A 14,461-nucleotide genomic window follows, 5' to 3' on the forward strand; every position below is an offset into this window, starting at 1 on the left:
GATAATAACAATGCCACAGCAGAAAATAGGGGGACAATTTTATAACAGAATCCATTATGTATGTTGAACCCATCCAAATCTAGTTATCTAGATCATTTGGTGGACTTTCATCAATATGTGGAATGATATTAAATTGACAGATTCTTTATCTTCCAGTAAACAAACACTGCGCAACAAATACATTTCAGATTCGTGCTTGGCATTGGTTGTGTTCGTTCCATAGATCCACTGTAATTAGGCGCACTCACACTTTGAACTCTACAAGAAATATAACTGTACGCCCATACTCGGTATAAAACAGCAGTTATAGTGTAGACTATTGGTTTATAGATCCTATTTGTAAAGAAAGAAATCTGTGATTGGAATAGCTCCGTCAGTAGAGATTGAAGGTAAGTGATACAATATTTCTTTTATACATGTTTATCTGTCCCTGCGTTTTAAACCTAGGCAAAGAAGTGTTTCTAAATAGTTTCACTGCTGATTTGGACTGATACAAGCTTCTATTAAGTGTACATAATCGTGTGTTATTTGCGTTGATGTATCGATACCTCAGGCGGTGTAGTCTCATCCCCCTACTTGGGAAGCCAAAAAAGTAAGAAAATCAGGCGTACAAAGTAACACATGCCTGTTACCCCCCCCCCCCCCTTTGACAGCAACCTGCTTGAGGCAAATCTGGATCAGCTTCTATAGCTTTGATTATTTTTGTGCGTGCAATGGAGCAGGGCAGTTCACTGAGAAAAAATGATAACAGTTCATGCAGTGGCATTCATCAAAAACTCAAAATTAGAAGAACTCAGATTCGCGACATTCCTATTTGACTGCGTCCTGAATTCTCCATCTTGGCAGAAATCCTCGCAGGTGCGTGAAGAGATATAGCATCCTTACCCGTGTTTTATGAAAGAACATATGTAGCATGTAAAGAGCTTTAAAAAAAAACTTACAAGAAAATTCTAAGCTAGGTTTTTGGCTAGTAGTTTGAAATTTGGCTCACGGATCTGACATAGTCGCCGGGACGACACTCGTTCTGCAGAAATCTGAATGGCTGTGACCTTCAAAATGTCGCATTGTCTTACCGATCGACCATTTAGGGCCTGTAGTATTTCTATGTGATCAACACTGAGTCGCCTGCATTGGCTGCTGATTAACAGATGTACAGATTATGCAGATGTAAATACCTAAAAACAACTTCTTCTTTTTTCCCTTTTAACTACCTCCCCGCTTCAGAGCTGTAAATTAGACCTTCCATAGAATGAATCTTCCATAGAATATGCTGGCATTGTCTACTTGGCGGAAGACGTAATTCGATTGGAAATCATGACGAAGGGAACCAGCGACAAGCAGCGAGGACTTGAGATACAGGAAGATAAAGATGACACCTTCGTAAGTAGAACATATTCAAGTAGTGAAAAACAAGTGTGTTTTGACGTCTGAATCTGAATCGTAAGTATATTCTAGTAAAAAGATCACCCAGCACACCAATATTACTTGGTTGGTTTCCACATCTTTGTTCACACAGTTTAAAAGGTCAACTTCGGTCTTTGGAGTTCTAAAATTCAATACGAAAGTAGTGCCGCTCGTCATAATACGAGTGAAAACAGCGGCGAACCGGTAACAAAAACCTTTGGTAGTCCGTCCGATGGGGCAAAAATTACCAATACAGCTGTTAAAGAGAAGTTACAAAGTTTATCAAATATAAATTGACCGCAAAATATCTTATTTTAGAAATCCAATCCATGTCCAAAATCATCGATGTCTTATTATGCAATGTCAGCGCCCGAATCATTTCTGTTTCTCGAGATAGACCTAATAAAAATTGATTTTTTTTTGTTTTTTTTGTTCAGGTGTGTTTTGGATATCGACGAAGTAAAGCGTGGACGTGGTTGTGCTACGCCCTGTGTGTCTGTACCGTGGGACTTGCAGCGCTCATATTCTACTGGAAGCCTGATTGGTGGATCAAGGTCACGTGTCGAACATGTGACCTCAAGGAGGCCGATTCCGTCATTATAAAGGTAGGCTAACTCTTATTAAAAAAAATATAATTCTTAATTGCACATATGTCGTAAATAATTGACAGCGAACTGTAATCGAAAGTGCTTTCTTGCTTGTTTCATCAGCTCGCAGTACTGCGTGTACATATAATGTCTCTTTCATCATTGCAGGATATCTATGAGCGTTACCACAGTTGCCAGATTCGGGAAATGGAAGTAAACTCTGAGAGGTATTGTAAACTTTGTCATTAATTAGACTTTTCTTATTTTAGAATGACGTACATCCAGTGGCGTAAGTACGGGGGATGTTGGGGGTGTTACAAGGGGTGCCCCCCCCCCCCTCATTTAAAATCTTGAATTGAGCAAAAAATATGTATCATTTTCCCTTGCAAAATTTGTGCAACACCAGGTTCCCCCTCAGAAGTTTGCCCCTACTTACGCCACTGCGTACATCATTCGTGGGAATTAATTTCTTATCTATAATTCGTCTCGAGAGTAGTCTTCACTTCGTTGTTTAAGGTTTTTAATGTATTTCAGCTGTTTGTTAAATTGAGATTTTGTACAAGACATTTAGCTGTTCCCGTTCTGACTTTTATGACTTGATAAAACAAGTACACTTTTTTGTGACTTTGACAGTGTTTGCGGACAAAAGACCATCAAGAAATTGTTGCACCGTGATGTGATCATCGATGGCGTCTTAAAGTATTTAAAATTTCAGAAAGTTCGCTACATTTGGGATCCAAGAGAAGAAACGTTCTTCAAGCTAAGGTAAGAAGAAAGCAAAAACAAACTATTTTAAGTGTATATCAAGTGAAGAATTATTAAACTGTAATTTTGATAGCCTATAATGTAAAATGCCTGTTTTCAAGAAATAATCAATGAAAATTGTCATTAATTGAACACGTACGTTCTTAACTTTTTCCTTAGAGTGCTTGATGGCGCCACAAGTTGTTCAGAATTTTACGACAAGTTGCAAAACGGACTGTCAGAGAAAGAAGCAAACAAAAGGTAAATTCGCATTAATTACCGAATCCCACTTCTGCCACCAAATCCCACCGCTGACACCAAATTCTCCACCGTGTCTCTGTACCTATATTTTCTTTTACTTTGAATGTTTTCTCTTTGTAATATAAAAATCGAGCATTAACCAACGGTGTTTGATGAGTAATAACGGTTTCATTTTTCTGTCTCAGGCGATTCATTTACGGTGACAACAAAATTATCATTCGAGTACGCCCCATCATTGTTCTGCTTATCCAAGAGGTATGTTGATATATAATACATACAATTTATACCTTGGCAATGGTTTAACAACAGAATTCCAAGTAAGAACTACTGTTGTATTTTAAAGGTTTTCTTTGAAATCAAAGCCAGTATACAAAGGTGTTTGTGTCATCGGGCAAGATTTGTTTCTCAGTGTCAAATTGTTGTTGTGCTGCTTTTAATAGGAACAATGTGATGTAGCGCGTGGTTTAGGTCTTCATTGGCTCATCCGTCAGGGGTATTATGTACGATTTACGATGTTCTTTTTTTTCCTTTGCAGGTTTTGAATCCTTTCTACATCTTCCAGATATTCAGTGTCTCTGTTTGGTTAGCAGATGGGTACTACTATTTCAGTGGATGTATCGTCCTTATGTCTACTGTGTCTATCACCCTTGCCTTGTATACGACAAGAAAGGTATGACGTGACCTCGTGAAAGAACAGGCCTTGACGAGAAATTGCGAGAGTTACGTTCCAAGAGTTTTAATAGAGAAAACCTAATGTTATCCTAAACTTTATTCTATGCAGTAGAATGAACACGGGATTATTTATCTGTTTGAACATCTTTTATTTTATCAGCAAAGCATTACTCTGAGGGACATGGTAGAGTCCAACACAACTGTCGAAGTTCTAAGGAAACACGGAGGTAAAATTAAATTTTACTTGCTTTTACTTTTTTAAACAGATTTATAATAATTTTAAAGATTGAAAGGCATAAATCAGCGAGTGCCAACATTGTCATTGTTAAGCATTTTGATATCGTCTTTTAAAATATATCGTCATTATCGTCATTTATGTTTTAGATCGATCAGGTTGTCGCCTAAAGATATGAAGTCAGTCTTAAGAATTTATTTTAAATATAGGTCATATGAGTTTCAAGGATTTATTTTCTTTCAAAGCATTTCGGATCTCATTTTACACATATTACTCAGATTGTATCAAAGTATCGGAAGATCAGCTGGTGCCTGGTGACGTCATCGTTGTTCCTCCGCAGGGCTGCGTGATGACATGTGATGCGGTTCTGCTGACCGGTAACTGTATTGTCAACGAGAGTATGCTTACAGGTAAGACAAAGTAGTTCCGAAATCTTCTACATTATCATTCGACCTTGAAAGGGTCAGGAGTCTTGTGTAGCTTCTTGACATTATGTTGTGTCGTTGGGTCATTACCCCCACTTGCCTCACTCCACTAGGAGTAAATGGTTATCGGCATTAGCTGGGAAGTAACTTGCGATTGACCGGCATCTCATCCAGGAGAATAGAAATAGTCTCCTGCAAATTGTTGTCTCTCATAGGTGAGAGCGTCCCAGTAACCAAGACACCAGTGCCGTGTACCAGCGATGCTGACGGTGATGGCTCGTCTGGATACAACGCAGACAAGCATAAGCGCCATACGCTATACTGCGGAACGCACATCATACAGACACGAAACTACGAGGGGGAAATGGTTAAAGCCGTGGTCGTCAGAACAGGTGTGGTTCAGCATTTTGTCTGTAGTAACCTGTAAATTTGTTATATGGTGGTTGGTCAAATCAGTGATCGAAAGACTATTTCTCCTCAAATTAGCCTTGGATTGTTTAGGCGAGCCCTCAAATTAGAATCCCTCCCCGGACCATTCGGGGTTGAGCCCGCCCAGTATGTTGAAGGGATTGGGACCTTGCATGGAACCGATCGGCCTGGATTAACTCCACCAGGCTTCTGCACCATGGCTCTGGCTCATCACAAAGGAACCAATTTGCAATGGGCTAATCCTCCAGTATGCAACAATGACTGTGATGAGCTTCATAGAAGTTGCCGCTGGTAATCCCAGCAGGCCGAATAATCCTCCAACAATGGCCAGACTTCAGTTTATGTTGCCTATTGTGTAACCCTGAGTCACCAGTTTGGACCGATTGGGGCGTCACGCTTCAGTGACCGGGTGGCTTCTGGCTTCGTACCGATTGGGGTGAAAGAAATTAGCATACCGGACCCGGTACCCGAACGGTCTGTTATCTGATGGCTCGCCTTAAGAAAGTATCATGTGGCTGTACATGGCTGTTTACCATTTTAGCAATGACAACAAACGATCGCGCAGTAGCCACAATGCGAACACGGCATTCAATACTTCAAGCATGATAACCAACCTTTTTAACCAACAACATTTTAACCAGCGTTTTGAGAGTGTGATGGTTTGAAAAATGATAATACGTAGGGTAAACTGTATCTTTTTTGCAGGATTTTCGACTGCCAAAGGAAACTTGGTTCGCTGCATTCTCTACCCCAAACCGATGGATTTTAGCATGCTCAAAGATGCGTTTCTGTTCCTTGCCGTCCTTGCTACTTTTGGTAAGTTACATTAACTTACATTTATAATTCAACGACGCAGTTTTATTTCGCTTTCTTTGAGACACTCTATCTGTATATATTCGTCTTGCATTTAGAAGAAGTTCCAGTTGTGAGTATCTTAAAGGTAGTTTGTGTAAGGAGGAATTCTTGATGGATTTTTAAGCCACTTTCTGTCCATGCTTTGTCAATTTTCAGCTCTGATCGGCTTCATCTATGCAATTGTCACCTTCGTTAGGTTTGGCGTGAGTACATTATCTGAAAAGGCTGAGCTGTTATTGTCATAATAATGACAATACTCTCAGTATTTCAATACAATAAAAGTAAATCACCTGTAAGTAGGAACAAGACGTTAAGAGTGAATAATAGTCAAAAGGTTTCCACTCTTTTCCTCACACTCTTCAGTCTAACAGCTAGACCTCTTTCAGTTTTCGTCTGCTGCTTTCTTTCAGTGGGCGATACAGTGAATTTCACACAATTTGGAAACAGACTAAAATGTTAAAATGTTATTGTCTGAACAAAACCTTCATATTATTTTGCGTCAGATCTGAATTTTTATTCCCGAGAATGACCGTGTAATTTTTCATCTTTTGCTGTTATTTCTTTGGTAAAATTTTGTGGCAGTACTCAACGGGTTATATCGTGATACGAGGCCTCGACATCATAACGATCGCGGTGCCTCCTGCTCTGCCTGCCTCCCTGACCATAGGAATGTTATACGCTCAGTTCCGTCTGAAAGCTAAAGGAATATTCTGCATCAGTCCTCAGCGAATCAACACCTGTGGGTCTCTGAATGTCGTCTGCTTCGATAAGGTTAGCCTGAACTGAAACAAAATAGTTAATAAACACAACTCTAATTAGACATGACCAAAAGAAACACAGTCCAAGCTGCTGACTACTTTCGGGTGATACAGGTTGGACTGTTTTCTCGTCAAATCTAACTTCCTTCTGGAGCAAAGAGTCCGCATTGTGATGTTGCTTAAGCATCTTTAACGTTGGCTACTCTTTCTTTCAATGCAAATATTTCATGGAATTGCTGAGCAGAACATAATTGCTAAAGTAAGTGCTTATTCTGAGCCCTGCAGCTAGTCGCATTGAATAGGTATACACACCACTGACTGTTTTGCCGCTTATTTGATTTTGGTAATTCTACTGTTCTATTCCAATCATAGACTGGTACCCTTACCGAGGACGGCCTGGACATGAAGGGTGTTCAGCTTGCTGAAGGCAGGACGTAAGATCAAAGTGTCACAGTTTTCAACATTCGATAAAGTGGCGATTGATGTGTGTATTGTACATCATGAAAGCACATAATCTAGAATATAGAAGTTTTTAAACACAGATTCATTAAAACTATTGACAACACTTGTTTGTGTGTGCTTTTGAGAATCATTTGTTGTATTTGGTAAACTCAAGAAGTTTAATCTTTAAAAAACTTTAATCAAAGCAAATTTGTTGGGAATGATCATTGAACACAATACAATGTATTATGAATATTGCTTACAGTTTTGGTATACTCCAGAAGTCTGTAACGGACGATCCCATTGGTCACCATATCGCTGCCATGGCAACTTGTCACTCACTGACTGTCATCAATGGGGAGTTGAGTGGTGACCCCATTGACCTCAAGATGTTCCAAGCTACGGGATGGGTAAGACAGATCAATTACCTTATCAGACTAGGATTAAGCTCAAAGTTTCAAGTAAACAACTTTTGCGTTTGTTCGTTATTTGAGATGAAATTCGTTGATGAATGCATAAAATATAATGATTATCTATTGAAATGGTAGATGGAATGACAATTTTCACATTGTCGTAATCTTGATGTATACAAAAGCAATTGCTTATTTCATTTCATAATATATTTATAATAAATGATTTTTTTTCTTTAGGATCTTGAGGAACCTACAAGCCAAGAAAGTACCAACTTTGATATGCTTGTACCCACCATCGTACGGCCACCAAGGAAAACAGTTGAGTTTAAGATGTCTTAATGCATGGATACCTTGTCAAGTTTTTTTCTCAGTAAAAACACCTGAAGTATATTACAACATCACCAAAAATTCACGCGCTTTTATGGTAAATTCGTTCATAAATGTGCTCCTTGCCACAATCGAAACAATCGAAACAGTTGCGGATCGGGGGATATTGGGGGTCACAACACAACACCATTCTACCCCCCCCCCCCCCTCCTCCCCCCCCCCCCCCCCCCCGTTCTGCCGCTGACTAATGTTATGATACTAGTAAAATGGGATCGAAAATAATAAATGGAATGCTAAAATTCCTAAATTTATTCTCAAATTGCCTTAGAATGCAGGAGAAAGCATCGTGAATTTCACAATTTTTCGCGGCGGGCCCCGAACCCTGCTAACAGGCAGGCAAAGATAGAGGCATACACGATTACAATAAACCTTTGAAATGAGAAATTAAAGAAGACCAAAGCTTTGCAACATGAGGCTTTAATTCTGAGCCACCTAAACAACCTCTCTTTTGACTCTAGGATGATCTTGAGATAGGCATCTTGAAGCAATTCCCCTTCTCTTCTGAACTGCAACGGATGAGCGTCATCACGCGAACTCTCCGAGATGAAACCATGCAACTCTACGTTAAAGGGTCGCCAGAAATGATCACGTCTCTCTCCAAGAAGTCAACCAGTAAGAGCCAAATATTAATAATTAAAAAAGCTTGAGATTTCAAAAAGAAAATACCAAAATATAAACATTTTACCTGATTAGCTTATCCTGCTCTATCGATCAGGCTGATAGATCGAAATTAAACTGCAAGACGTTAGGTTGAACATTCACAACCGAAGAAGATGTTAGAGGAGCTTTGGCAATTTAGTTAACCCTACTTGATAGAGCCATTGCACAGCGGCCATCTTTGAGGTGTGTGTTTTTATTCCACGGGGAGAAGCATGAACAGACCTGTTATGCATTCATATTTACTGAGTTTCTGTAACAAAACATGGAACATCGAAAATGAGCTGATATTTTATCTGATGGTGGATTCTGCTTTTAGTTCCTGCAGATTTTCAAGACCAACTCAACTCATACACGGAGGATGGATTTCGAGTGCTTGCCATGGCAACCAAACAGCTCGATCCAAAGCTCACCTGGCACAAAGCACGACAAATAAACAGGTATTGCTTGAAAGAAACCTCGTAAACTTTGCAGACGTTTAAAATTTTTCATAGAAATCTGGAAAAAACTTCTAAACTGTATTTCTTGCCAAGTCCTCCACTCCTCCAAAGCCCTTGTCCTGTTTTCAAGTCCACATATCGCAAGCATTTCTCAACTTTTTGATCAGGAACCAGGTGGAGAACGACCTGACATTTCTGGGTCTGCTGATCATGCAGAATCAGCTCAAACCAGAGACTAAACCTGTCATCCGGGAACTCCAAGATGCTGGCATCAGAACGGTAATGATTACGGGTAAGGAGCAAGTTCGGTCGAGGACAATGAGTCGACTAGTGGTTGATTCGTGACGCAACTTACGCCAGCGCATTGATATCAACGAGCGAACGTCTCCAATCAAAAGTCAGGCAAAAGTCATTACGAAACCTCTTGTTCTCGCTCGAACTTGCTACTAACTGTCATGCGCAGTTAGTTACCAATGCCAACTCACTTTTTCTCAATTTCCCTTCACTGACTTCAGTTTGTTCCAATTTTCAAGCGAACACTCTTCTTATCTGCCAAGTTAACTTGGAAGTTAAAAACAATCAATGATGGAGAAAAGCGTTATATTATCGCTTCAAACGTTGCCTGATTTTCGACTGATGACGGCCAGAACGAACTGACCAAAACGTTGAGCTAATAACTCTGGTACTTCTCGGAGCCACATTTCTCTGCAAGTCCTTTACATGATATATCCGCTATCGCATTTCATTTGAAATGTGCATTGAAAAAGTTCGGTAGCAAATTATATTTATCTCTGACTGTAGGTGATAACATCCTCACAGCGATCAACGTTGCCCGTAAATGTGGCATGATATCAGCGGGGGAAGACATCGTCAGGGTGGAGGCGGAGCAAGGACAAGAAGGCAACAAACTGCGGCTCACTCAGGTGGTGAAAGGCACTGGGAAGAAGGAGACGAGCTTTCAGAATCACGATGGAAACGGGGTAAGTCACCATGCAATTGGTGGGGGTATTTCGACGAATGAGGGCGTCATAATTATGGGGGTACTTCAAACAGAGGTGAGACTAACTGTAGTCAGCTTGGTCCTAGCTGTTTTTAGTGTATGGTCTATACCTGACACTTAGGATTTTAGAGCACAACAAGGAAGGGTCTACATAATAGGAGTTAAAGAATCTAAACATTAATAAAAGGCTGAACAAACTAACCGGTTGAAGAGGGGAACGTTGGTTTATTTAACCTAATATTGATCGATAATGAACCAGGTTATTTTCTCGTTGTTTATTGGAAGAATTTCGGCAAAGGAGTTTTATTAACATTGGTATGAATACATTGTGCCTTTGCTAGGATTGTGAAGAGATTCATCTTCAGATTGAGCCGACGGTTGGTCGACGGACCCACTACGCTATCGATGGAAAGTCCTTCCAAGCAATCATGGAACATGCAGACGCCGACACTAAGGCAAAGGTACCATTATTAGATAGCTTCAAATATATAACTTTATATACATACTTTCTAAATACTTCTCACTATATTTTCCGTTACACTCGAATATCCTAGTGTATTATTGTTAGGCCAACATGCAACTTAGAGTAATAAAAATGAGAAAACTGAACTTACTCAGAATAAAGTGTTATTGGTCTTGGGTGAAACGTCCTCCTTTGATAATATCTCCACCTATTTGGTATTCTCCAGTCGCTAACAGATTGTTTTCACGATACTTTCTTTTCAATTGAAGCTTGCCGTGCAAGGCACGGTCTTTGCCCGCATGACACCGGACCAGAAAGCTGAACTTGTCCAGTCGCTGCAGGATCTAGAATACCGGGTTGGAATGTGTGGCGATGGAGCGAACGACTGCGGCGCACTGAAAGCAGCACACGCTGGTGTGGCACTTACTGAAACAGAGGCCTCCGTAGCTTCACCATTCACATCCAAGATACAAAACATATCGTGCATTCCTAACGTGATCAAGTAAGCACTCATTTTTCCGTTTAAAAATCAAATGCTGCTATTTAGAGAATTTCCAAATGATTTATTTTAAACGAAATTTTAAATTGAACCTTTTAAAATTGAAATTGACAGAGAGGGCCGGGCGGCCTTGGTGACGTCATTCAGTATGTTCAAGTTCATCGCACTTTGCAGCATGATTCAGTTTGTAACAGTCATCATCGGTTACTCTGTAAGTATCTACTCAACGTTTTAATGAAACAACAGTCAAATCATTTTTTTTTTTTGGCGAGAATTCTTCAGCTACTGTTTGTTGACAAATAATGCTTTTTCTTTGTCTTTCTTGTTTAGTACCAATCCAAATTGGGCGACTTTATGTTCATGTATGCCGACATCTTCGTGATGACAACAGTCATTCTATGCAGTGAGTACATGTAATTTTATATCTAGCAACTTTTGGACTTAGATATAAAAATAATGTAAATTTTGTTGAAATGTATACAAAAAAAAGGAATAATGGATGATTTGCTTTGTTGTTTTGGTGTGTATATGAACACTTTCAGGCACAAAAACCCGTACTGACTCGGCAATTAGCTCTGGCCCAGAGTCTATTGAATCGCTGGTCAATCACAAATCAATCACAAGTCAATCATAAGCCAGTCATAAGTCCAATCAGAAGGTAGGTCATAATGTAGATAAGGAATTCCGAAAGGTACGAATGCCTCGATCTGCCACTAGTGTGTTTGCATTGGTCAGTTGACGCGGGACTTGATATTGACATTGCGACGACTTGTGACGACTCGTGATGGCTTGTGATGACTTGCTATGACTTGTGACGACTCGTGATGGCTTGTGATGACTTGCTATGACTTGTGACTGACTTTTGATGACTTGTGACTGACTTGCGATGACTTGTGACTGACTTGCGATGATTTGTAACGACTTGTGATGGTTTGTGATGGATTTTGATTATTTATAACTGACTTTTGATGACTTGTGACTGACTTTTGAAAACTTGTGATGGCTTGAAATGACTTGTGATTACTTGTGCAGGGACGGATCCAGGAATTTTTACGGGGGGGGGGCGTTCATGCATGTCAGATTGTTTTTAATCAGTAAATCAGTGCTGAACTGTAGACGCCTCTGTGTCCGAGTGTTTTGATAATTATTACTATAATTGTCCTAATTGTTATTTTGTGTCGGGGGGGGGGGGGGGGGAGTTGACCCCCAAAATGGATCCCCGCCTATTTTGATGACTTGTGACTGACTTTTTATGACTGGTGACGACTTTTGATGACTTGTGATGACTTTCGACGACTTATGATTGTCTGTGATGACTTTTGATGACTTGTGACAACCTACAAAAAAAAATAGATTTAACTCTGCATGGAACCTTGGCAATATTGACGAACTAACCTTATGATTGCTTTATGTTTGGTTTAATGCAGTGGGTCGTAACGATGCTTACCGCGCCATAGCGAGGCAGAAGCCGCCTAGTAAGCTCGCTATCACCACGGTGATGGTTTCCCTGGTGATGCAGGTCCTCATCCAAGCAATTTGTCAAGTTGCAATTTTTTTCATCCTCCTACAGCAATCATGGTAACCATATGGAACAATAACATTATAATAAAATAAAATACAATAAAACAAACTTTGATAGAAAATTATGTTTGGTTGATTATTGGGGGAAACAACATCAATTAAATAGAGCACAAAATCCTATCCTATCAAAGCAAACAAACTACTTGAATTCAAGGATGTAGGAGAGTTTTCTTGAATCTTTTTTTCTTGTCAGGTTTGTTCCTTTGGAACAGCAGGCAAATTCCACAAACACACTCTGTTGGGAGACGACATCCATTTTCCTAGTGGCCATGTTTCAGTATTCCACCGTGGCCATCGTGTACACGCCGGGAAAACCCTACCGGAAAGCAATCTACTCAAACTGTAAATGATTCAAACATTTTCAGCGATGTGTTCTGGTCGATTTCATATTGCAAAATTGATCATTCTATAAATTTGGGGGCCCAAAATGTATAGCCTGGCCCAACCACATGTGCATGTAGCTGCAGCAGTGTCACTAAGCATCGCGTCACCATCATCGATATTATTGTCAATCAAAAGCACATCAAAATCGTCATTAGGGTAAATATGTTGTTATTTGGTAAAGGCCTATTGTCAACGTTTTCTGTCACCAATTGTCACTATTGTCACCATACTGCGGTCGTTATCGTTATCAGTATATCTGTGATATATCTGTGATAAGAGTGGTATACAATGCCTGGTTATTTCTGTCAGTCATCTCCATTTTCCCTTTTTTGGTTTGTAAAGCCGCATATTTTTTGAGACAAGCAAAATGTGGTCACTCTCTTCTTTACATGAGTGTTGTGTTGAAATTCTGTCAATGTATTGCAGACGTGTACATGGTCGACCTCATTATAATCCACGCGTGTAGCCTGGTCATCTTGTTCTATCCGCCAACGGAGATTGAGGAGCTGTTTAAGGTACGTCATCATGACGTCATGTCAAGTTTTTTAATTAGAAAATAGAGATTTCATGATGGTTTTAACAAAGGGGGATACAGGGCCATAGTGTACGGTTGTCACGTGATACTGTGTGTCAATTTCATTGGTACTGACGCTGGGACGTGTGCTGTTGTTTTCGGCCATTCCGTCAGCTGTATTTGTGCCTTTAAGTTGTCATTTGTTGTTCGTTGTTCAAGTGCAGCCGTGCTGTATGGATTTTGATGGGGTTTTTTTTGGCTGAAAATTAAATTGAATCTTCTTTTCCTCTGCAAACAATCAGCTGAAGCACATCTCGAGTTATCGGTTCAAGGGAGTCATATTTGGCGTGGTGCTCATCAACTTTGTCTTGTCTGCCTTGGTAGAGGTTAGTTGAAAACTGCTACCTTTTTGGTAAACTTATAATTTATAAAAAAATAATTAATTTTATTACAATTTGTAGACGAACATCTGTAAATTTCTGTTTGATGTGCACTGGGTGATCTCAGCACATGATTTGCATGACTAAGCTAGTAAAAACGTCAATTAATTATTACGAGCAATTAATGTGAAGTAATTTGAATCGATTTTTACTGTGATATGTTTATTCTTTTCACTTTAGCTTCTCATCATTCCAAGACGTAAACTGATGAGGCTGTTGTCTTGCAAATGTTTCCGTAAGGTTTCTCTACGGCCTTATGAAGAACTTGCGATGATGCCAATTAGCATGTAGCATTGTAATAATGATTGTCATTCACTAGTGCTGATATTATGGGGTGTCCTGTGAATCCGTCACTTAATGAAATGAGATGTGGTAAAAATAATAAAGAATGAATGAATGAATGAATTCTCAGCTCGTTCAGTTGAGTTTAAAGTAATTGCAAATATAATGCTTAGTTTGCATTAAAACTGTACTCGCAACTGTTTTGTTTGTCAGTTGCACCAATTACACATGACAAAGAAACATATAAAGATATAAACACGAATCAAATGCGCGTTTTGGTGCTCGCTCCAGCAAAGGTTAAGGTGAAACTGATAACAAACTATAGACGAATTCCTGTAAAGTGAGAACAATTCAAATTCTGCTTAGTGTGATGTGTACATAAAACCAGTAATATATAATACCGCCAAACATTTTATGATGTTTAGGCCCCACCCCTTACAATATAATGAAATGAATGCACCTTCACCAGCAATTCAATTAAAATGACTTAGCTATACATGTATATAAGCATCATGAATTGGTTATGGTTTAACGTGTCCCCGTATCCCTAAAAGGGGCGGGTTCAGACCACAACGGATGGGGGGGGGGGG

The 14,461-nt window shown here is 39.7% G+C and overlaps 1 protein-coding gene across 1 annotated transcript; it reads left to right on the forward strand.

The window, feature by feature from the left end:
• The first annotated feature begins 1,314 nt into the window (after positions 1-1,314).
• On the forward strand, positions 1,315-13,985 carry LOC119746158 (probable cation-transporting ATPase 13A3). Its single transcript, XM_038222967.1, has 29 exons — positions 1,315-1,380; positions 1,842-2,009; positions 2,160-2,218; positions 2,625-2,756; positions 2,916-2,996; positions 3,182-3,251; positions 3,532-3,666; positions 3,829-3,895; positions 4,182-4,313; positions 4,544-4,720; positions 5,463-5,573; positions 5,769-5,815; positions 6,195-6,383; positions 6,743-6,804; positions 7,077-7,221; positions 7,462-7,542; positions 8,070-8,223; positions 8,588-8,708; positions 8,876-9,000; positions 9,510-9,688; positions 10,050-10,169; positions 10,441-10,673; positions 10,785-10,881; positions 11,001-11,073; positions 12,098-12,248; positions 12,445-12,593; positions 13,062-13,150; positions 13,452-13,535; positions 13,770-13,985. Exons 1-29 carry the CDS (start codon positions 1,315-1,317, stop codon positions 13,878-13,880), a joined length of 3,408 nt encoding a protein of 1,135 aa, XP_038078895.1. The 3' UTR covers positions 13,881-13,985.
• Positions 13,986-14,461: the final 476 nt, after the last annotated feature.

The sequence above is a fragment of the Patiria miniata genome, unplaced genomic scaffold, assembly GCF_015706575.1.
Source record: "Patiria miniata isolate m_02_andy unplaced genomic scaffold, ASM1570657v1 HiC_scaffold_7, whole genome shotgun sequence".
Classification (NCBI taxonomy): Eukaryota; Metazoa; Echinodermata; class Asteroidea; order Valvatida; family Asterinidae; genus Patiria; species Patiria miniata.

What these genes read in the sequence shown, in the direction of transcription:
- LOC119746158 (XM_038222967.1), top strand. Translation starts at nt 1,315, where the DNA reads ATGACGAAGGGAACCAGCGACAAGCAGCGAGGACTTGAGATACAGGAA. An exon ending in AGCCGTGGTCGTCAGAACAG is followed by an intron (nt 4,721 to 5,462) that starts GTGTGGTTCAGC and finishes TCTTTTTTGCAG; the next exon opens with GATTTTCGACTGCCAAAGGA. An exon ending in AGATTGAGGAGCTGTTTAAG is followed by an intron (nt 13,151 to 13,451) that starts GTACGTCATCAT and finishes GCAAACAATCAG; the next exon opens with CTGAAGCACATCTCGAGTTA.